This window comes from Bos indicus x Bos taurus, chromosome 1, assembly GCF_003369695.1.
Source record: "Bos indicus x Bos taurus breed Angus x Brahman F1 hybrid chromosome 1, Bos_hybrid_MaternalHap_v2.0, whole genome shotgun sequence".
Taxonomy (NCBI): domain Eukaryota; kingdom Metazoa; phylum Chordata; class Mammalia; order Artiodactyla; family Bovidae; genus Bos; species Bos indicus x Bos taurus.
In genome coordinates this window covers 45,603,664-45,627,422 of record NC_040076.1, presented here as the reverse complement: position 1 = coordinate 45,627,422, position 23,759 = coordinate 45,603,664, and the positions used below count along the sequence as shown (strand labels likewise).

At 36.5% G+C, this 23,759-nt stretch overlaps 1 protein-coding gene across 11 annotated transcripts in view; it reads left to right on the top strand.

Moving 5' to 3' along the window:
* The window catches only part of SENP7 (SUMO specific peptidase 7), a 170,799-nt gene that overhangs the window by 138,646 nt on the left and 8,394 nt on the right, over positions 1 to 23,759 (top strand). For 9 of the 11 annotated variants that reach the window (XM_027561898.1, XM_027562138.1, XM_027562102.1 and 6 more), the window contains 8 exons: positions 1,045 to 1,224; positions 2,663 to 2,925; positions 5,054 to 5,187; positions 6,550 to 6,666; positions 12,955 to 13,077; positions 17,759 to 17,851; positions 18,489 to 18,613; positions 19,582 to 19,634. In XM_027561898.1, the coding sequence (XP_027417699.1) occupies positions 1,045 to 1,224; positions 2,663 to 2,925; positions 5,054 to 5,187; positions 6,550 to 6,666; positions 12,955 to 13,077; positions 17,759 to 17,851; positions 18,489 to 18,613; positions 19,582 to 19,634 (1,088 nt within the window). The remainder of the gene's footprint in view (positions 1 to 1,044; positions 1,225 to 2,662; positions 2,926 to 5,053; positions 5,188 to 6,549; positions 6,667 to 12,954; positions 13,078 to 17,758; positions 17,852 to 18,488; positions 18,614 to 19,581; positions 19,635 to 23,759) is intronic. The other 2 variants (XM_027561836.1, XM_027562205.1) reach the window with 1 other exon arrangement.

The following is a 23,759-nucleotide window of genomic DNA, read 5'->3' as shown; positions in this document are numbered from 1 at the left end:
GCAGCATGCCTGGCTTCCCTGTTCATCACCAACTCCCGAAGCTTGCTCACTTATGTCCATTGAGTCAGTGATGCCATCCAACTATCTCTTCCTCTGTCGTCCCCTTCTCCTTCTGCCTTCAGTCTTTCCTGGCATTAGGGTCTTTTCCAGTGAGTCAGTTCTTTGCATCAGGTGGCCAAATGATTGGAGCTTCAGCTTCAGCCCTTCCAATGAATATTCAGGGCTGATTTCCTTTAGGATTGACTGGTTTGATCTCCTTGTAGTCCAAGGGATTCTCAAGAGTCTTCTCTAACACCATGGTTCTTTGGCGCTCAGCTTTCTTTATGGGTCCAACTCTCACATCCATACATGACTCCTGGAAAAACCATGGTTTTGACTAAACGGACCTTTGTTGGCAAAGTAATGTCTCTGCTTTTTAATATGCTGTCTAGGTTGGTTATAGCTTTTCTTCAAGGAGTAGGCGTCTTTTAATTTCTTAATTTAAAATTTTAATTAAAAATAATTTAATTTTACTGCCATAGTCCAGGTTTAATCCTTGGTGGGGAATTGAGATCCTGCAAACTGCGGTGCCTCCAAAAAAAAAATTATCCTAGATCCTTCAGAAGCTCATATTACTCTTGAGAATCTTTGGATAAATGTTTTAGAAGGGAAATAGGTGTTAAGTGGCTTATGATAGCATTTGGAATCTTGGTTGATAGTATTGACCAAAATAGAATTATATAATTTTCTTAGTTACACTGTGCTTAGTTTACTGCATTGATAAGATAGTCTGAGATCATATAATGGTGAGAGGCTAACTTCCTACTTTTTATTACCATTTAATAATTATTTAGCCCTTTCTAATTTATATGATCTTTTTTACTCTAATAATAGTGTTTAGGTATTTCAGCCAAGTTTATTGAAATGTGCTATAAATAATATTTTTGAAAAACATTGCATGTAATTCTTTTTGAAAAATATATTGTTAAAGAGGAGTCATACAGTGCATGTGTTGTATTCCTAAACAGATTAATTTATTACCTTGTTATCTTTTACTTTTTTCAGTGTCCGTGCATGAGATTTCATTGCTAGTGGATACCACACATTTAAAGAGATTTGGATTATGGAAAAATAAAGATGATGATCACAGTAAAAAAAGTCATGCTATCCTCTTTCTTTGGGTCTCCTCAAATTATCTTCAGGAGATTCAGACTCAACTGGAAAACTCTGTATTCAGCCAGCAATGTGAGTATAAAAAGATTTCTTTTAAATGTCAAGATTATCTGAGAACTCCTATAAAATAATTTTCCTCTAAAATAATTTAGTAGAATGTAATCATTTCATTGAATTGAAATTAAGTTCACTGAATTAAAAATAATTTATCCCTTGATATTATTTAAGATAAATTACTTTATTCATAATTTCTCCTTATAATTTTACTCAACCAATTAAAATTATCTTCTAAAATAAAAGCAGTACCTTACCTTTTAGTCAGTTGACATCCTTGGCTGCCTATCATAAGAGTTCTTGCCCTGATTTCATAATGACCTATGACAGAACTAATCAGTGGCAAAGTTAAATAAAATACAGAAGTCTTTCAAGATTTTCTTTAGTTTCTAAAAAAGAAAACTTGATATACTTACTTATGTATCATTTTTCTAAGACTGGATTGAATACTTTTCCAATGTTCCTATCGGTATATATGTATCTTGAAATATTTTCCAACTTTGTTTAGTTTCCAACTCCTAAGGAGTCTGGTTTAGAATTAGTTAAATCAGATTAGTAAATTTCTTTCTTATCTCTTTAATCTCTCTACCTTTTCCCCTCCTACTGCCTTGCATATTAAAGATGTTAAGTAATGATCTGAATTTTAAATCTTTAAAATTCCTTATTTTGTTATCTTGATTGCTTCCAAATTAATTTGGGAAATTTATGATCCAATAGCAGAGGAGTTGGGAAGATGCTCAAGCCATTTATAATCATTGTGGGAGGTGAGAATGTCATTTGAAACCACTGTTGAAATGACTAATGAAAGAAGATGATTCTGAAGGAAGTGTTGGAATGAAAATTTTAATGAGCAGATTTGCTATATAGAGAAGGCTAGAGAAAAATAATTGTTTAGTCATCATTTACTTATTCACATACTCATTAACAAATTTTTTTAATTAATTGTTTATTTTAATTGGAGGATAATTGTTTTATAATATAATGTTTTTTTCTGCCATACAACAATGTGAACCAGCCATAAGTATACGCATATCTCCTTCCTCTTGGTCTTCCCTACCACCCCACCATCCCACCCCTCTAGATCATCACAGAGCAAGCAGGTTGAGCTCCCTATGCTATATAGCAGTTTTCTACTGGCTGTCTGTTTTGTATATAATGTATATATTTCAATCATTAACAAATATTTGCTCACATCTAATAAATGCCAGGTACTGGAAATACAGTACCATTGTGGAGTTTGTATTCTAATGCAGTAGGAGTCTAAAATTGTGAGTTTTGGTTCTAGGCTACTAATGGTTGTTTTGGAATTCAATTTGCCTGGGTTATTAACTATGATGCAAAATAGTTTGTTGAGCCTTATACCATCCTTATTGTTACTAATAATCAAATTATTTTAATTTTAATCCCCTTGCAAAATAATACTACCAATAAAAACCGATTTTTTTTTCTTTCATAGCAAAATCGACTGAATTCATTTTCCTTGAGCTACACAGTTCTATTTCACAGAGAGAAGAATTGAAATTGAAAGACATTATGACAGAAATAAGTACAACCAATGGAGAATTAGAGCTTTCTTATCCATTGTCTTGGGTTCAGGCACTTCCTTTATTTCAGAACCTGTCTTCAAAAGAAAGTTCTTTTATTCATTATTACTGTGCTTCAACTTGTTCTTTCCCTGCTGCTACTACTGAAGAAATGAAGATGAAATCTGTGTCTCAGGTTAGCATATGATTAATGTAATTAGTGAGGGGGAGGGAAGCAGTTGGATAAAAATTCTTTCATTGAAATTAGCATGATTTTAGAATGCTATGCTTTGTCAAAGGTCACAGGAACCAACCTAAAGGAATTCCCAGTGCCAAAGCTAGAAACAGATCAACAAAATCAGTAATGATACGTGCAATTATTACTAGAGAATAAGATATATACCCTTTAATGTGTATTGATACATGTGATTAACTGAACAGATGAATGAAAACACAAATAATAAAAGGTGGGCAAGGGATAATTTTTTCTTAGAAAAATATTGCAATTAAAAAATGTAAAAGGAACAAGAGAAATATAAAACCACCACTAGAAAAATCATAGTTATGATTGTTGCAGGTAAGATCCATGGAGAGATGCTAAATTTAATGTGTGAAAACTTAAAGTAGGTCAGGATATGTGCATAATCTTAGTGTCTCACCTTAAATACTAATTACGAAAAAGAAGTAACTTTTTTCCTCCACTATAGTAACTTTACAGTGGAGAAATGTCACAGATATCACTTTAGCCCAAATGATCAAAGTTAACATTACCAGTAATAAAATATATTGATGTACCTGTCACATCATGCATGGAGAAGGGTATATCACTTCTATATTGTTTTTCTCAATATTTTATAACCTCAGTCTAATCATGAGAAAAATCAAACAAGCCCAGTTATAAAATAACTGACCAACAGTCTTAAAAAATACCAAGGTCATGAAAAATAAAGAAAGATGAAGGAATTGTAGGATCCTGAAACAAATTTATTACTGGAAAAAGTAGTAAAATCAAAATAAAGTCTGTAGTTTATAGTATCATACAACTTTAATTTCTTAGTTTTGATAATTGTACTGTGGTTTTTTAAAAGATGTTAGTATTAGGGGAATCTGTGACAGGCTTGCTAAATGCTAAGTCGCTTTAGTCATGTCTTTGAGACCCTATGGACTATAGCCTGCCAAGGTCCTCTATCCATGCTCTTCGAGGGGATCTTCCCCACCTAGGGATTGAACTCACGTCTCCTGCATTGACAGGTGGGTTCTTTACCACTAGCACCACCTTAGGAGAAGGCAATGGCACCCCTCTCCAGCACTCTTGCCTGGAAAATCCCATGGATGGAGGAGCCTGGTGGGCTACAGTCCATGGGGTCGCTAAGAGTTGGACACGGCTGAGCGACTTCACTTTCACTTTTCACTTTCATGCTTTGGAGAAGGAAATGGCAACCCACTCCAGTGTTCTTGCCTTGAGAATCCCAGGGACGGGGGTGCCTGGTGGGCTGCCGTCTATGGGGTCGCACAGAGTCGGACACGACTGAAGCGACTTAGCAGCAGCAGCAGCACCACCACCACCACCACCTTAGAGGCTTATAACTCTTATAAATCTAAGATAATCTTGAAACAATTAATGGTAAGTTTTAAAATGCTGTATTTATTTTTATAGGAGATTGTTAATATACTTATGGCTTATATATCTCTGCCAAATACCTGCAGAAAGAAAAGTGTTTAAGTTTTCTGTGATGGGGGCGTGTGCACACATACACATGCACTCACATGTGGGTTTGGTTATTTTAATCTGTTATTTTAAAGGTCTGTAGAAAGACACATTAGTGAAAGATAAGGTGTAAGACTTCACCACTGGCTTTTGCATAATATTGTAAAAATTTTGCTTGATAATTACACTGTATATACAAATTTGTATCATAGTTCTCCATTTAATAATAAAATATCGGTTTATGTTGTTATAAACCCTTATCAGTCTTTTAAAAACATTCCTACTACTTATCACCTCTTTTGTTCATTTTGAACAGCACTGATTTCAGATTCTAAAATTGTAAAACCCGGACCTATAAGTAACACTTGAGGTTAAACTTTGATCCATAGTACATTATCTTTTGCTCCAGAGTATTATTTTGATTTGATTATATCTTTGTAGAAATTATAAGAGTATATGTGTATGTATATAACTCACTGGTGTGTATTTCTTTTTGTCCCATTTTCTCCTACAAGTCTAACTTCTGACTTTGTCCCTTTGAGAGTTAATATGTATTTGTACGGGTATAAGGAGACCTTTTACTTTGCCTTTTTTTTTTTTTTTTGGCGGGGGTCAGCCCTCAAATACAGATACAGCCAAGCCTACTTACACCTTACTGCAGAAGCAAAGCAGTGGTTGCTACTCGCTTTCTATTACTTCTAATCCAGATGAGGAATGGCGAGAAGTCAGGCACACTGGACCTGTTCAGAAGTATGTACTGTGTCATATCCTGTTTGTAATAGGGGGGCACATTAGTAGTTTTTATTCATGTTACTGATTTTAAGTATTTTACCTTTTTAAATGTTTTCAGTTTTGCTTTCTTGCTGACAGTTAATAATAAAAATAATCAAGAAAACAAGTCAATGCCACTTCACTTAGTTTTATGTTTTAAGAAGTCAGAAATGGTAGCCAAGATGTCAAATGTGTCAAAGCCTTTATTGAAAATATTTGAATAGAAGTATAAGGTTTTTAAGATTATATATCCCATATCTGAATATATGGTAGGAAAAGAGAAATTGCTTACTAAAGTGTGCCTCAATTTCGGGTACTTTGAAGTTTATCAGAACTTCCCTTCACAAGTTACTTCTTGCTCATATTTGGTCTTTCTTGTGTCTTCTTATGGTAATAAAGTAGAATAAGGCAGTCTTTGCATTTGAGAATAATTTCTATTCCTCTACATGATTCCTTTTCTCTGTTAAAAAACAAACGGACAGCACAGGATAGGGAAATAGTCATTAAATAGTTATTATCATTTTATGACTTAAAAATTTCCCATATTATTTAATTTAGGTGCAATGGTTACGAAGATTAAATCAATTGCAGTTGATTCTTACCTTCTTGAATCTTTCTAGTTCAACAAGTACATATTATACCTTTATTATTGACTATATTTGTACAGTGAGTACCACCCTGTCTGTTTCAAGATTATAGCCAGAATTTACAACTGCTCTTATTTCTGAACTTTAAGAGAGAGAACCAAAGGAAAAAATGCCTAATTAGTTGTCATTTTGTTTTCCACTTCTTTCTGGTTGTGATCTGATGGTTTATTTCCTTTATGTTCTCCTAAGTTTTATATTGTAAGCATGTTGTTATGGGAAACTTGCCTCCTAAGTTCCCATGTATTTCTTCATTGTCCAGCTGGTATAGGCTAGTTATTAGTAGGAGAACATAGTTTTTGACTGCTGACTGTTTTAGTCTTGGGTATTCAAACTTAACAGTGGAAACTGGAGCATAGGAGAATCTTATATGGTTTATTACTTCAGTTTGTTGAAAGTTAAATATTGTACAGAAGAGAGACATCCTCAGTGATAGTGAGATAACCTGTTGATTAGACAAAAACTGAGACTAGCCCACATGGGAAGGACTGGAAATGAAAAGATACTCAGTGACAGTAGTATTAGTAGCTTGTGAAAACAAAGGAAGGAAAATATAGTTGATTGTGTTGTGTCAGATATTTTACCCTAAGATTTTAGTTATTGAATACTACTGCCCTGTATTGTCCCAAAGAACAAATCCCTTTGAGACTAGAGTTTTCATTATTAATATATTTTACTTATATTTTTATTTTTTAAGGTTGATTGTATATCCTCCACCACCTACTAAAGGGGGTTTAGGAGTAACTAATGAAGATCTGGAGTGCTTAGAAGAAGGAGAGTTTCTTAATGATGTAATCATTGATTTCTATCTTAAGTAAGTACAGTGAAACATGATCATGTCACTATGTCATTTGTTTTACAGGTTTTGATGTGAATCTTAAAGTAAATACCTCTGAAGTATTTTAACTCTAGCTGAAAATAACCCACTCAAATTTCAGATTTGAAAAATTTTGTCTAGTGAAGTTTTCTACTGTTGACAAGTTGTTTCATTCCTTTACTTCCCATAGATACTGTATACTTCAGAAGAGTTATTCTTGTTTCATTTGTTTTCATTTTTGTTATTTGCTTGCTGTTGGTTGATACTTCTTTGACTATTTTGTGGTTCAGTCACTAAGTCAGGTCCAACTCCTTGCGACCCCATGGACTGCAGCCCGCCAGGCATCTCTGTCCTTCACCATCTCCTAGATTTTGCTCAAACTCATGTCCATTGAGTCAGTGATGCTTGATGCTTTGACTATAATATTATTGACGAAAGTACTTACATAATGACACATCATTTTGGAAACCAGGACGAAACAACTGTATAGTTCTTTATGTGTCCTTAAGCGCTGTAAAAGTTAACCAACATTTTAAGAATCTATATCACTATTCTATTACAGTTTTCAATTTTTTATATAGCCAATGAATTTATAAAATTATAGCTGAATGAATTTATAAAAAAGTTTTCTAAACTTTCATGCAGCGATAATTTGTCTCTTGTCCTCATTTTGTACTATATCCTTAGACCCACATTTCTAACATTTATTTTTCAAGATGTCTCCTGATTATTTCACTGACCATTCCCAAATCAATTTATTATCATCATATAATTTCAGCCCTATCATTTTAATAGTAGTGCTATCCTTATTCTAATAAGGATAAGACTTAAAAGTCTCACGTTACCATCTACTATTCTTCTTGGACTTTGTAGAATGAATCTCTATAAGTTCTATTTGGGTCTTTTAAAAAATATCTTTCATGTATGTAGCTTTTCGAATATATGGAATATAATTATTATATAATAACTTTAAAAATGTCTTTTTCTACTTATTCTAGCATCCTTGTCAGTTCTGGGTTGGTTTCAATTGACTGATCTTTCCCCTCATTATGAGTCATACTGTTTTTCTTTTTTTCTTTGCATGTCTGGTGATATTTTTACTGAGTGCTGGTATATTACTATAAATATTTTTAAATTTTGTTTTGAAACAGATTATTTGGAAAATCTCCGCCATGACCCATCCATATTGGGTGGCCCTACACACCATGGCTCATGGTTTCATTGAGCTAGACAAAACTGTGGTCCATGCGATCAGTTTGGTTAGTTTACTGTGATTGTGGTTTTCATTCTGTCTGCCCTCTGATGTATAAGGATAAGAGGGTTATGAAAGTTTCCTGATGGCAGAGACTGACTAAGGGGGAAACTGGGTCTTGTTCTGATGGGCGGGGCCATGTTGGGTAAATCTTTAATCCAGTTTTCTGTTGATGGGAAAGGCTGTGTTCTTCCTTGTTGTTTGACCTGAGGCCAAACTATGGTGGAGGTAATGAAGATAATGGTGACCTCCTTCAAAAGGTCCTATGCACGCACTGCTGCACTCAGTGCCCCCCACCCTGTGCAGGCCACTGCTGACTTTCGCCTCCTCCAGAGACTCTTGAACACTCATGGGCATGTCTGGGTCAGTTTCTAGTGGAGTCACTGCTCCTTTCTCCTGGGTCCTGGTGCACACAAGGTTTTGTTTGTGCCTTCCAAGAGCCTGTTTCCCCAGTCCTGTGTAAGTTCTGGTGGTTCTATGGTGGGGCTAATGGCAACCTCCTCCAAGAGGGCTTATGCCATACCCAGGTCTGCTGCATGCAGAGTCCCTGTCCCTGGGGCAGGCCACTGCTAACCCATACCTCCACAGGAGACACTCAGACACAGTTCTGGCTCAGTCTCTGTGGGTTGGGCATGCATTTTGTGCACTTTCCTGGTCTGAGCAGCTCAAGCAACCAGGATCTTGGAGAGTGCACTGTCCTAGGTGGGCCATGTGTCTTAATCACCTCCTTGGTCCCGGCTGCTTGGTTTCCTGGGTGTGCCATGAGAGCACTGTCTCAGTTGTGCCATATGTCTCCTGGAGAGCTGATCTCAGGCTGCAACCCTCCTGGTGGCTGTCAACCATCCAGGATCTCAGAAAAACTTGGTTAGCAGCTGGGAGCCTGCTCACAGTTTGATGGAAGGTGCCATCTCTGGGGTTTAGATTGCAGCAGCCCCTTGCCTTCCAGCTCTGGCTATCTGCCTGCCTTTCTGCCTCCGGGCGGGGAGGGGCCGGTATGCAGCCTGCTATCTCTCCTTGGGTATTCACTCAATCCTTTGTTCTGTCAGCAAGCCAGGCTGTGCCTTAGGTTATTAGGTTAGAGCCTTTGGTGGGAAAGTTCCTTTTCCACAGTTGCGGTTAGGCTTGTATTCTGTGGGTTTTCTTTTTTCTCTCCTGGTTATGTTGCCTTCTGAGATTCCAAAACTCCCCACAGACCCACCTGTGAGAAATCTGTATGCAGGTCAAGAAGCAACATTTAGAACTAGACATGGAACAACAGACTGGTTCCAGATAAGGAAAGGAGTACATCAAGGCTGTATATTGTCACCCTGCTTATTTAACTTATATGCAGAGTACATCAGCGAAATGCTGGGCTGGATGAAGCACAATGTGGAATCAAGATTGCTGGGAGAAATATCAATAATCTCAGATATGTACGTGACACTACCCTTATGGCAGAAAGGGAAGAACTAAAGAGCCTCTTGATGCAAGTGAAAGAGGAAAGTGAAAAATTTGGCCTAAAACTCAACATTCAGAAAACTAACATCATGGCATCCGGTCCCATCACTTCATGGCAAATAGATGGGTAAACAATGGGAACAGTGAGAGACTTTGTTTTTTTGGGCTCCAAAATCACTGCAGATGGTGACTGCAGCCATGAAATTAAAAGATGCTTGCTCCTTGGAAGAAAAGCTATGACCAACCTAGACAGCATATTAAAAAGCAGAGACAAAAAAAAAAAAAAAAAGCAGAGACATTATTTTACCATCAAAGGTCTGTCTAGTCAAAGCTATGGTTTTTCTAGTAGTCATGTATGGATGTGAGAGTTGGACTGTGAAGAAAGCTGAGCACCCAAGAATTGATGCTTTTGAACTGTGGTGTTGTAGAAGCCTCTTGAGAGTCCCTTGAACTGCAAGGAGATCCAACCAGTCCATCCTAAAGGAGATCAGTCCTGAATATTCATTGGAAGGACTGATGTTGAAGCTGAAACTCCAATACTTTGGCCACCTGATGCAAAGAACTGACTCATTTGAAAAGACCTTGATGCTGGGAAAGATTGAAGGTGGGAGGAGAAGGGAACGGCAGAGGAAAAGATGGTTGGATGGCATCACCAATGCGATGGACATGAGTTTGTGTAGGCTCTGGGAGTTGGTGATGGACAGGGAATCCTGGTGTGCTACAGTCCATGGGGTTGCAAAGAGTCAGACATGACTGAGAGACTGAACTGAACTGATTTGGAAACAGTTCAGTGGTTTTAAACTCTTGCTTTTTAAGACTTATTAGGTAAGACCAACAGATTAATCCCCACTACTGAGGAAAGACCCTTCTGAATACGGTACTCAGTTTCTCATGAATTATGAGGTTTTCCAGCCTGGCTGGTAGCAACAGGCAGTATTCCTACAATGAATGCTGGGTACCATTCTCTCTACTTTTTTCAGGTAGTTCCTTTTCCAGTCTTAAGTGTCTTTCTTACATAATGCAGTGATCAGTATTCTGCTAAATTCTTGAGGAGGATGCTCTGCATATGTTTGGAGTTTTCTATCTATACTGCTTTTTCCTTTCCAATATTCTGATCTGCAAACTCTTGCTGCAGTAGCAGCAAGAGTATTTTCTGACTCTCAGCATCTCCTAAACTCAGGGAGTCTACATCTTTCATCTGGGTTATTGCTTTCTGTGTTGTAATCTGAAATGTATCAAGGCAGTAAGCTGAGGCAGTTATGGAGTTGACCATCTCTCAAGGGTCAGTATTCTTTGTTGCTGATGTGCTGTGTTTTAAAAACTATTGCTCCATGTATTTTGTTTGATTTTTTGCTTGTTTCAAATAGGAGTGTAAATCTGATCCCTCTTATTCCATCTGGGCTGGAAGTGAAGTTTCCATTGTCATTGACTCTTCACCCTCTCTTTCTTTTCTACATACTCAGTTGCCTGAGTAGTAGATTTCGTCTCTCAAGTTCATTTATCTGTCTCTGTCATCGATCTTTTTAGTATGCTTACTACTGCTAAGTCGCTTCACTTGTGTCCGACTCTGTGCGACCCCATAGATGGCAGCCCATCAGGCTCCCCCATCCCTGGGATTCTCCAGGCAAGAACACTGGAATGGGTTGCCATTTCCTACTCCAATGCATGAAAGTGAAAAGTGAAAGTGAAGTCGCTCAGTCGTGTCCGATTCTTTGCGACCCCATGGACTGTAGTCTACCAGGCTCCTCCATCCATGGGATTTTCCAGGCAAGAGTGCTGGAGTGGGGTGCCATCGCCTTCTCCATTAGTATACTTATCTTATCTAAATTATTTTTTTATATCCTTTGTCTTTGTTTTCCTGTTAAGTATATTATTATCACCATTATTATTCATAAACCACTTGATGAATGCAATTCTCATTAGAAACTTTTATTAATTTCTTATTACCTGTCAAAGTGAGTTCAGTCAAGCATTTGAGTGTTTTGATAATATGACACTAATCTGTATTTTCTGCCATTTACTAATAACCCTGTGCCTATTGCATAGTCCAGCAAGTGAAAGTGAAGTCGCTCAGTTGTGTCCGACTCTTTGCGACCCCATGGATGGTAACCTACCAGGCTCCACGGTCCATGGGATTTTCCAGGCAAGAATACTGGAGTGGGCTGCCATTTCCTTCTCCAGGGGATCTTCCCAACCCAGGGATCGAACCCAGGTCTCCAGCAAAATTAAATTATAAACAGTCTACTAAACAAAGCCCATTCCTTAGTCACTCTTCTGCCTTAATGCCCTGTTACTCTTGCTTCATGGAATTTTCTCTTCTTTATCTTAACATGTTAAAATTTTATTCCCCTTTGAAATTTTACTCCCCTTCCTCACAAGTGTTACCTTCTTGAAAACCTTTCCTGATTAAACAGGTATTATTAACTCTCATAATATCTTTTTTGTATCTCTTTTATGGTTCATATAATATTTTGCCTTATTTTAAAGTTATTGGTGGCGTTATTATGATTTTTCCTTCTAAAGGTTGAGCATCTTACATCTTACTAAGTTTTGTAGCCCTAAGTAGTGTCAAATTTATATTTTGTGAGATATATTAGATCATCTTTGGTGTTAATTTTGATGTATTTTATTGGAAATAATTACTAAAACTTTATTTATAATTTGATTCTAAGAGTATTTTTCTATACTTCTTTTTCACTGAGGTGCCTGTATCTCTGTCTCTTTGAATTCTTTTCAGAGGGGATCCTATGTTAATTTTTTAAACTACTTCCTAATTATTTTTAAAATTGAGGAATATCTTTCAAGTAGGGAAGTGCACAAATTTTAAGTGTACAGCTCATGAATGTTCACATATATATGTATCCATGTCATCATCATTCAGATTAAGATAAAAGAATACTTGGAGCACACCGAAGGCATTCTTTGTGTCTCCTTTCACACAGTATATGCTCTGCATGACCACATTAAAAAAAATTCAAACTGAATTTGTCTGTTATGCTTTTTTAAAAAAAGAAATTGCAAGGTCATTTTTGAACCTTTTTAAACTATTAAAATACCAGAGTTCTGTAAATATGAGAGATTTAATCACTAAGTGATTGAAATACAAGCTTGTGTTGAATTGTTTTATATGGAAATGGACTAATGATTTAGCAATTAGTAGTGTCTCAAGAGTTATTAAAGTTTCTCTAGATTTATTTAGGAATGTCATGGTTTTAGTTTTATATGTGATTGTATGATTTGATTAATATTTCCTTTTTACCCTCACTTTTCTGGGGCCAGGAACTTGTTTTTTCCCCCTCTTATTTAATGTTGCTAGTATAAATACGGTACTTAGCACATACTAGGAACTTAAGAAATACGTGTTAAGTAAATGAATGAGAAAATGGAAAATTTCGGCTTTAATTGACCTTGATAGAAGGTAAGGTAGTTAAAGAACAACAACAACAAAAAAAAGATCTGAAATGAGAGCAAACTGCAAGATTGCTTTGACTCTAATTGGACATACAAATGAAGATTTTCAGAACTCATAAAATAATTGGAGGAAAACCAGGTAAAATCTAAAAATAACTGACTTTTGTGGTGTTGTTACTTTATAGGTATCTTATATTGGAGAAGGCATCAGATGAACTTGTTGAACGAAGTCATATTTTTAGTAGCTTTTTCTACAAATGCTTGACAAGAAAGGAAAATAATTTAACAGAAGATAATCCAAATCTTTCGTAAGTCAGTCTTCCAATATACTTAAGTTTTAAGAGGAAAGCATTACTATTTTGATGCTCCTAGCAAAATACCTTCTTACTGTATTTCCTAGAGTGAGCAGTATTACCACTTGTGCGTGTCCTGGGCCTGTCTGTTCTGAAAGGCATTTCTCACCCTTCCACTGTTCTGCTCCTCATCACAGGGAGGCTGACTCTTGCAGGTTGCATTTCCAATTGTCTGTTGAGAATATTGGAGGTTGGATGGCAAGGAAAGAAGATGTCAGGATGTTTCTTCCTTACCCTCTTTGCCTTGGGCAGTTATTTTGATAGTGATTCTAGTTCATTTGTGGGCCCTTCTTTCACTGGACAGGCAGAGCTCTAACTTTCATCTGGAGCCACTACTTCTTCACTCTCCCCTTCAGCATTGGGTGTAGCATTGTCCTACTGTGCCCAGCTCTGGTTGCCTCACTGATTGCCTTTTGTGGCTTTGCACTTTTTCTATCACCACTGTAGCCAATAATTTGCATTACATTTTATCTGTCTTAAATATATGTGATTTATTTTTTCCTGGTTGGACTCTCACTAACATACTACTATTTAATTAAACTGAGGTAACATTATAAAAAATGGCACCCCACTCCAGTACTCTTGCCTGGAAAATCCCATAGATGGAGGAGCCTGGAAGGCTGCAGTCCATGGGGTCGCTGAGGGTCGGACACGACTGAACGATTTCACCTTCACTTTTCACTTTCATGCATTGGAGAAGGAAATGGCAACCCACTCCAGTGTTCTTGCCTGGAGAATCCCGGGGACGGCGGAGCCTGGTGGGCTGCTGTCTATGGGTTGCACAGAGTCGGACACGACTGAAGCGACTTAGCAGCAGCAGCAGCAACATTATAAAAAATACTATGTTTGTGCCCACAATTTAGCTGAATTTCTGTCCAAGTATTTTTTTGATTAATTCTAAAACTTACAGAGCAGTGGTTCAGTTCAGTCACTCAGTTGTGTCCGACTCCTTGGACCCCATGGACTGCAGCACGCCAGGCCTCCCTGTCCATCTCCAACTCCCAGAGTCCACCCAAACTCATGTCCATTGAGTCGATGATGCCATCCAACCATCTCATCCTCTGTCATCCCCTTCTCCTCCCACCTTCAGTCTTTGCCAGCATCAGGGTCTGAGCAGTGGTTAGGGATAGGCAAAAAAGAATAAGGAGTGATTTTTTTTTAATCTTAGCAGTAACTTGAATAGTTGTGAGCAGAGAGCCATTTCATCTTTCTCCCCACCCCTAATACTCTGTGTAATAATCTGTGTGGTAAGAGTTTTTATTTTTTTTTAAAAGTTAATGTAAACATCTTTCTACCACTTTACAAGGTACGTTTTTGTACATTATTTCTTCCCAAAACAGTGATTTTAGATATGTAAGGCATTTTTCAGATGAGGAAGCAGGCCAATGAAGATTGTCAGAATTCTGATAAAGTGACAGACTGATGGTACTTAAATCTTTATCTTTTAACCGCTGGTCCAGAGATGTTTTTGTTTCACTTGATGGCCTTCAATAAGATGGCTGTGAGAGTTGTTTCATTCCATTAAAATAATAGGAGCAATAAGCAACTAAAAAGATGATTAAATGGGGAAACTGAGTTTGTTGTGTTGTTGGAGAAAAAGAATAGCAATAGAGAGAGTATTAACATTTATTGAGTACCTGCTTGGAACCAGGACAGTGAACATAAGGTTATTGTTTGATTCTACAATAGTCTTATGAGCTAAATGGCCATTGTTGTGAACTGAAGCTTAAAAAAGTTAGATAAGTTATCAGAAGTTGGATATAGCTTTCTGATGTCAAAGTTCAAGCTCTTTCTCTTATTTATAGTATTGCAGCTGTATAATTTATGGTCTAAATTGGAACACTTGAGTGAATAAAAGGAGGCTCTATTAATAGCTACATTGGGCAACCTGTGTATATTGGTTGTATACCTAGACAAACTGGAATGTGTGGTCATCCATATTTTGAGTGTCTTTATAGGTTTGAAATTTGTGCTGGTAGACAAGGCCTTCCAGGATCAACTAAGAAGAAAATCACAGTATGAAAATATTCCTTATAATTAGGGTTAACAGAGGGGGATATATGGAAGGGGAGGATGTAGTAAACAAATTAGATATTTAACATTTCTCATGCCCTCCTCTTTTATTTTATGTGTATTGAAATTGATGGTTGGCACCCTACACTTAATCCCACATTTTGTATTAAGATTACTAGTCAGTGTGGAGATTATGCAGTTGGCATACCTACTTAGAAACTGAGGAAATGAAAATGTAGATTCTGCTGTATTAAAAATTTGTTTTTGGTTAAAAAATTAGAAAAAACTTAAATGTTATTTGCCTGATCATATATAAACATAAGACAAAAATAAATTAGATGAGTGACTTCTTCCAGGGTAAGAGAGATACTACATGTATCTTATGCATAATATATCTTCATATACACGTACCCATATACATATGAACACATACATACATATACACACACCAATACTCATACTAATGCTTGGCTAATGTGTATATAGTTAGTATTCACACAAAGAACTGCTACAGATTGGCTTAAAAAAAAAAAAGAATCCAGAAACAAACTTGCAAGTGATACAAACCATAATTTATGGCCAATGAATCCTACAGGAAGCTCAAGCTATTAACGTTAGGAAATAGCAGACTAAATGATAGACACAGTCATCACTGTGGTTTATGAGATTCAGCAAGATCCAGTTCTGTCCATCTCCCTAAACTCGTCTCACAACATCCTCTCCCTTCATTTACTATACTTCAGCTCAGCCTGCCTTCTTTTAGTTTTTGAATATGCTAAGCTCTTTGCTGTTTTCTGACAGAAATTTCTTCTCCTGGCACTTTTTTTTTTTTCTGTCCTGGTACTTCTTAGTTTATTTTAAAACTATTTCCAATAATTTTTATATTTGCTTTTTTTCTTTTCAGTTTCTCATTCTAAAATATAAGCTCCATAAGGTCGGGGACTACATCTGTCTTTTTTTCTACTCTATACCTGGTACATTTTGCTCAGTTCTTAGAACGTACTCGGAACTCAAAACAAAAGATAATAATGTATGTTATTGAACAAGGAGGGAACTGTTAATTGAGAATTTTCCAGTTAGTTAGGAACAGAGTGTAAGAGATTATATTGTGGCCCTATATTCCCTCTTATCATCCTTGCTCCATCCAAAGTCTGATGTATTCCCAGTGACGTAAGGTTAGCATAATCAGGAAATTTATCAAACACCAACATAAAACAAAAGAAAACCAGCTGTCTCTTAAGATTTTTCAAATGGAAAACAAAGAGATTCTGTACTAGGTAAAAATAATTATTTATAATCATTGTAATGGTTGGATCACTTTGAAATAAGAAAATTGGTAAACATATGACTCATTATTTTACAAAGTTGTTCTTTTGCGTGGTGTCTGATTCCTACCACATCTTTTAGCCCATTCTGGATTCCATTTTACTCCCAACATCTACTCCCGTGAGTTTGGTTAGATATTCTCATGGACAGGGATAGAGCAAAGATATCTGTTTCCTGTGTTACTTGGTATATAAATATATAAGAACAAACCATTGTTTGTTTAATTTTCTAACTAAAAAGAGGTCCTTCCTAGGACTGAGCCAAATATCATACCATAACCTCCTTTATGCAACTGTGAAATGCCATCCCTTTCCTAGAACCTTTTTTGACATCCAAACTTGGTTTGATATCTTCCTTCTTTAACTCCCTAATGACATAAAGAAAAGGAACTATTATTTGTGTGTGCCAACCTTTTTCTTGATGGTTTTCTTAGATGCCATCACCATAATTCATTTGTATCCCTTATGAAACTTACATTTTAGTTATTTGTTGTTGTTTTTTTTTCTGTCTTCATTATTTTGTAAATTCCTTTAAGGCAGTGTGAGTGATTTTCATTATTACGAATCCAATATTAAAGAAATAAAATAAAAGATGGATGGTGCATATGCTTAACTCGTTGTCCTATGATGTTCTTTTTTTTTTTTTTTCTTTGATGTGGACCATTTCTAAAGTCTTTATTGAATTAGTTACAATATTGCTTCTGTTGTACGTTTTGGTCTTTTGTCCAGGAGGCATGTGGAGTCTTAACTCCCGGAACAGGGATCGAACCTGCATCCTCTGCATTGGAAAGCAAAGTCTTAACCACTGAACTGCCAGGGAATTCCTTGTTCTATAATATTCCTATAAATGAGATAAAGGGAGAAGAGTTTCATCTTTAAAAATTTAAGAATATATACCTCATCCCTCCTCTTCCGTTAAGTTTTAACAACTCCCTCATCACACATACAACATTTAGACAGTTCTGTTAAGGTTTAATGATAGTATTTTATATCAGAATAAATAGGTATAGCTGTTCATATACAGTTGTTCCCAGACACTTTTAGAATCTCTAGAGCATTTTATGAATTGCTGCCTTTCTCTTATCCATTATTTTATGTTTATAAATAGTGGTCATATTTAAAAACAGCCAGATGTTAATAAAAGCACATTTTCCAGTCTGTTAAATATTATGTATCTTGAAGAAGATGGTTAAATAAACTAAAAGTAGCATTTTTCAGTGTATAAAATGACTCTTGAAATTCTTATCTTAAATTTTGAATTTTTTGTCTACCAAATATATCTATCTTTTTATTCCCAGAATGGCTCAGAGAAGACATAAGAGAGTAAGAACATGGACTCGTCACATAAACATCTTTAACAAAGATTACATCTTTGTGCCTGTAAATGAGTCGTGAGTATTTCAGATTATTTTTTTTTAAAAATTGGAGGGTGGAGAAAAGTACTTTGTGCATTTTTAGATTAGTAATCAGTAAAAAAGTATGGGTATATCAATCAAGGTGTTACGTTTAAATTTTTTCTAAGGAAGTAGCTAAAATAAATGAGATTATTTGTCTTGGATTTTGGTTTGACAGTGCTGATGTTGTATATAGTAAAAAAAATAAAATGACAAATGCCCACAAGACTATAATGACTGAGGCATATAGTTTTTTTTTTGGAGGTGAGAGGTACTCAAGAAAAGATTTTCTAAACAAAAAAGAAAAAGCATTCAGGGTGAATCTTCAAATATTTAAGAGAACAAACTCTTTAAGCACTAAAAGAAAAAAAGATGATGCTGTAAGTCTGTTTATTTATTAAAGCAAATCCTCAGCAGGAAATATTAATTATATAAAAGTAAGTTTGAATTACTCAGATTTTACCCTAAGAAGTCGTAGTACTTTTTAAATTAGTTGTGAAATGTTTGTTCAGATATTACAGTGAACTTCTTCAGAATTAATATTTGTCATACCCACCTTCTCAGCTATAGTTCTAGAACATATTCTTCTATATTGTTTAGATTTTGTGTTAAGATTATATTTCTTTTTCAACAGGTCTCACTGGTATCTTGCAGTCATTTGTTTTCCATGGTTAGAAGAAGTTGTATATGAAGATTTTCCACAAACTATACCCCAGTACTCCCAGGCTGAGGAATCCCACCATGACAGCAGAACAATAGGTGATAAACTTAATGTGGATCATATTTTTAATAATGATGGCAAAGGTAAAATGATTATAGAGAACAATATGAGGTTGCAAGGTTGTATAAATAGTATAATTATTTTTTATCATTTAGTTTATTAGAATATCTGAAATTTTCATGTAGACTCATGTATAAACAAAATGTAATTTTAAAGTTATACTGTTAAGTTTATCATAGCACTTTTTATAAAATATTCTTGCTAAGAATTCATATCATGTATCTTCAGGCATAACTTGAAATCTACTCTTTTTTTCTTTCTCTTGGTATAAATCAAGACAGGTTGTGTCGACACTTGTAATTTTATTAGGTAATATAGGGGTCTCTTTCTTCCATGATTTTTATGTTGCAACCCAGATAGATCTTAAGTAGGTAAATAAGCCTACTTTCTTTGAGAAAAAAATCAAACTATATTTTATAGCTGTAGCCTAAGCAGCAAGCACAATTAATATTAGTCATTAACATTAATACTAGCCAAAGCCTGTATCTTTTGTGGGAGAAAGAAAAACTGAAAAAATAACTGATTATTTTCAATTTTGTCTAATTCTCCTGTGCTGTAAAAGTTTATTTATGCAATACCCTATGATCATGTGTTAGAAGAATTATTACTAGGCGAATTAATGGACCTCTGCGTTAAAACAGCAGAGATTTTGATAAATGAGCATTCTATGAAGGTTGTCTTTTTATAGGAAACTGGCCCAGCTAACTGGTATTTCAAGATTTGGCTGTAGGGTTTATGTATTGTCTGATGACAGCTGATTAAGCATTGTCTGTTTTATCTATCACTTGAATTTTTTTGTAATATTAACCATTAAAAAAAATCGAGTAGTTCCCAGGTATTCTTTTTCCTTTAACTACTAGTGTGCATACACATTACATTTTTTATCCCTCTACTTTGTAGTAGACATAAAATAAACACACATAACTGTTTTGTTATTTCTAACTAGATAATGATCTGCATACTTCTTCCGCACTGTCCTCAGGTACAGAAGATTCTCAAGTAAGTGTGTTTTTATAAATGTGAAGGGAGGAAAACTCATGAATATAACAATTCTCTCTCTCAAATAAGGCTTAGCTAGGTAGGCTATGACAGATACAGGTGGACCATATGATTAAATTATGCTGATTTATGAGAAGGCAGTGGCAGCCCACTCTAGTACTCTTGCCTGGAGAATCCCATGGATGGAGGAGCCTGGTGGGCTGCAGTCCATGGGGTCACTAAGAGTCTGACACGACTGAGCGGCTTCACTTTCACTTTTCATTTTCATGCATTGGAGAAGGAAATGGCAACCTACTCCATTATTCTTGCCTGGAGAATCCCAGGGACGGGGGAGCCTGATGGGCTGCCGTCTATGGGGTCGCACAGAGCGACTTAGCAGCAGCAGCAGCAGCATGATTCTTTGATTTATTTTGTTGGTATAGGAAAGATATCAAGGGAAATTGTCTTTCTTTTTGCATCTGTTTATCTTACTTTAACTTCCTAGATTCATTTATTTAGTAGTCTATCTGATCATCTTTCTTGGTCAGCTAATTTTCCAATTTCTATGGGAAAATGTACTTTTATTCTTCATCATTTCATCAATTTTTGCAATAATTGTTGTTCACTTGCTGTCATATCCAACTCTTTGTGATCCCATGGACTACAGCATGCCAGGCTTCCCTGTCCTTCACTATCTCCCAGAGTTAGTGGGAGCTCAAATACATGTCCATGGAGTTGGTGATGCTATCCAACCTTCTCATCCTCTGTTGCCTCCTTCTCTTCCTGCCCTCAGTCTCTCCCAGCATCAGGGTCTTTTTCAATGAGACAGCTCTTTGTATCAGGTGGTCAAAGTATTGGAGCTTCAGCTTCAGCATCAGTCCTCCAATCAATATTCAGGGTTGATTTCTTTTAGGATTGACTGGTTGGATCTCCTTGCAGTCCAGAGACTCTCAAGAGTCTTATCCAACAACACAATTCAAAAGCATCAATTTTTCAGTGCTCAGCCTTCTTTGGGCTTCCCTTGTGGCTCAGCTGGTAAAGAATCCGCCTGTAATGTGGGAGATGGGATTCGATCCCTGGGTTGGGAAGATTCCCTGGAGAAGGGAAAGGCTACCCACTCCAGTATTCTAGCCTAGAGAATTCCATGGACTGTATAGTTGATGGAGTTGCAAAGAGTCTGACATGACTGAGTGACTTTCACTTTCAGCCTTCTTTAAGTTCCTGCTCTCACATCTGTACATGACTGCTGGAAAAACCATAGCTTTGACTATACAAACCTTTGTCAGCAAAGTGTGTCTCTGGTTTTAATACACTGTGTAGGTTTGTCTAGCTTTCCTTCCAAGGACCAAGTGTCTTTTCATGGCTGCAGTCAACATCCACAGTGATTTTGGAACCTAAATCTGTCACTCTTTCTACTTTTTCCTCTTCTGTTTGCCATGAAGTGATGGGACCAGATGCCATGATCTTAGTTTTTTGACTGTTGAGTTTAAAGCCAGCTTTTTTACTCTCCTCTTTCACCAACATCAAGAGGCTCTTTAGTTCTTCACTTTCTGCCACTAGAGTAGTATCATTTGCATACCTGAGGTTGTTGATATTTTTCCTGACCATCTTGATTCCAGCCTATGATTCATCCAGTCCAGCATTTCATATGATGTACTCCTTATAGAAGTTAAATAAGCAGGGTGACAGTATACAGCCTTGACATACTCCTTTCCCAATTTTGAACCATTCTGTTGTTCCATGTCCAGTTCTGACTGTTGCTTCTTGACCCACATATAGGTTTCTCAGGAGACAGGTAAGGTGGTCTGGTATTCCCATGTCTTTTAAGAATTTTCCATAGTCAAAGGCTTTTTGCATAGTCAGTGAAGCAGAAGTGGATGTTTTTCTGGAATTCCATTGCTTTCTCTATGATCCAATGAATGTTGGCAATTTGATCTCTATTTCCTCTGCCTTTTCTAAATCCAGCTTGTACATCTGGAAATTCTCAGTTCACATACTGCTGAAGCCTAGCTTGAAGGGTTTTTAGCATTTACTTTCCTAGCATGTGAAATGAATGCAATTGTGTGATAGTTTGAACATTCTTTGGCATTGCCCTTCTTTGGGACTGGATTGAAAACTGACTTTTTCTAGTCCTGTGGCTACTGCTGAGTTTTCCAAATTTGCTGATATATTGAGTGAGCACTTTAACAGCATTATCTTTTAGGATTTGAAATAGCTCAACTGAAATAGCTCCATCACCTCCACTAGCTTTGTTCATAGTAATGCTTCCTAAAGCCCACTTGATGTCACACTCCAGGTTTTCTATTTCTAGGTGAGTGACCACACTATCATGGTTATACAGACCATTAATCCAGGTCATTAACACCTTTTTTTGTATAGTTCTATATATTCTTGCTGCTGCTCCTTAATCCCTTCTGCTTCTGTTAGGTCCTTACTGTTTCTTTTTTCATGCCCATTGTTGCATGAAATGTTCTCTTGATATCTCCAATTTTCTTGAAGAGATCTCTAGTCTTTCCCTTTCTATTGTTTCCCTTTATTTCTTTGTATTGGTTATGTAAAAAAGCTTTCTTATCTCTCCTTACTATTCTCCTTAACTCTGCATTCAGTTGGGTATATCTTTCTCTTTTCCTCTTGCCTTTTGCTTCTCTACTTTTCTCAGCCTCCTCAGACAACCACTTTGCCTTCTTGCATTTTTTTTTTCCTTTGGGATGGTTTTGGTCACCACCTCCTATACAATATTTTACATTCCACTTTCTATTTTTATAAATTGTTGGTAAAAATCATTCAAAGTGGACTCATGGTTAATCCATATGACTTCTGTGGCTAAGATAGTTACTGTTAACTTTTCTTCAAATATACCTCTAAACTGATATTTATGGTCTAGATTTGGTATCTTAATTGATTAAGGTAGTCACCTAATTATTTTTCTTACATACAGATAGCAGTAGCCTCGCTGGCAAAGGCTTATGTCTTTATTGTCACTGGAACAGACTGGGCAGAAGGAAGGTTTTCTTCTTTAATGTCACCGTGGCAGAATAGGGGAGTTTTTTTCTTGCTTCTAGAGGCAGGTTTCCCAAATTGAGTTCTGTTTTAAGATGCATTTATGATAAAAAAGATTTTAAAGTCAGTTAAGCCGAGTAACTGAGTAACATCATGGTCAACAAAAGAGTCCGAAATGCTGTACTTGGATGCAATCTCAAAAATGACAGAATGATCTCTGTTCGTTTCCAAAGCAAACCATTCAGTACCACAGTAATCCAAGTCTATGCCCCAACCAGTAATGCTGAAGAAGCTGAAGTTGAACTATTGAAGACCTACAAGACCTTTTAGAACTAACACCCAAAAAAGATGTCCTTTTCATTATAGGGGACTGGAATGCAAAAGTTGGAAGTCAAGAAACACCTGGAGTAACAGGCAAATTTGGCCTTGGAATACGGAATGAAGCAGGGCAAAGACTAATAGAGTTTTGCCAAGAAAATGCACTGGTCATAACAAACACCCTCTTCCAACAACACAAGAGAAGACTCTATACATGGGCATCACCAGATGGTCAACAACAAAATCAGATTGATTATATTATTTGCAGCCAAAGATGGAGACGCTTATACGGTCAGCAAAAACAAGACCAGGAGCTGACTGTGGCTCAGATCATGAACTCCTTATTGCCAAATTCAGACTTAAATTGAAGAAAGTAGGGAAAACCACTAGACCATTCAGGTATGACCTAAGTCAAATCCCTTATGATTATACAGTGGAAGTGAGAAATAGATTTAAGGGCCTAGATCTGATAGATAGAGTGCCTGATGAACTATGGAATGAGGTTTGTGACATTGTACAGGAGACAAGGATCAAGACCATCCCCATGGAAAAGAAATGCAAAAAAGCAAAATGGCTGTCTGGGGAGGCCTTACAAATAGCTGTGAAAAGAAGAGAGGCAAAAGCAAAGGAGAAAAGGAAAGATATAAGCATCTGAATGCAGAGTTCCAAAGAATAGCAAAAAGAGATAAGAAAGCCTTCCTCAGCGATTAATGCAAAGAAATAGAGGAAAACAACAGAATGGGAAAGACTAGAGATCTCTTCAAGAAAATTAGAGCTACCAAGGGAACATTTCATGCAAAGATGGGCTCGATAAAGGACAGAAATGGT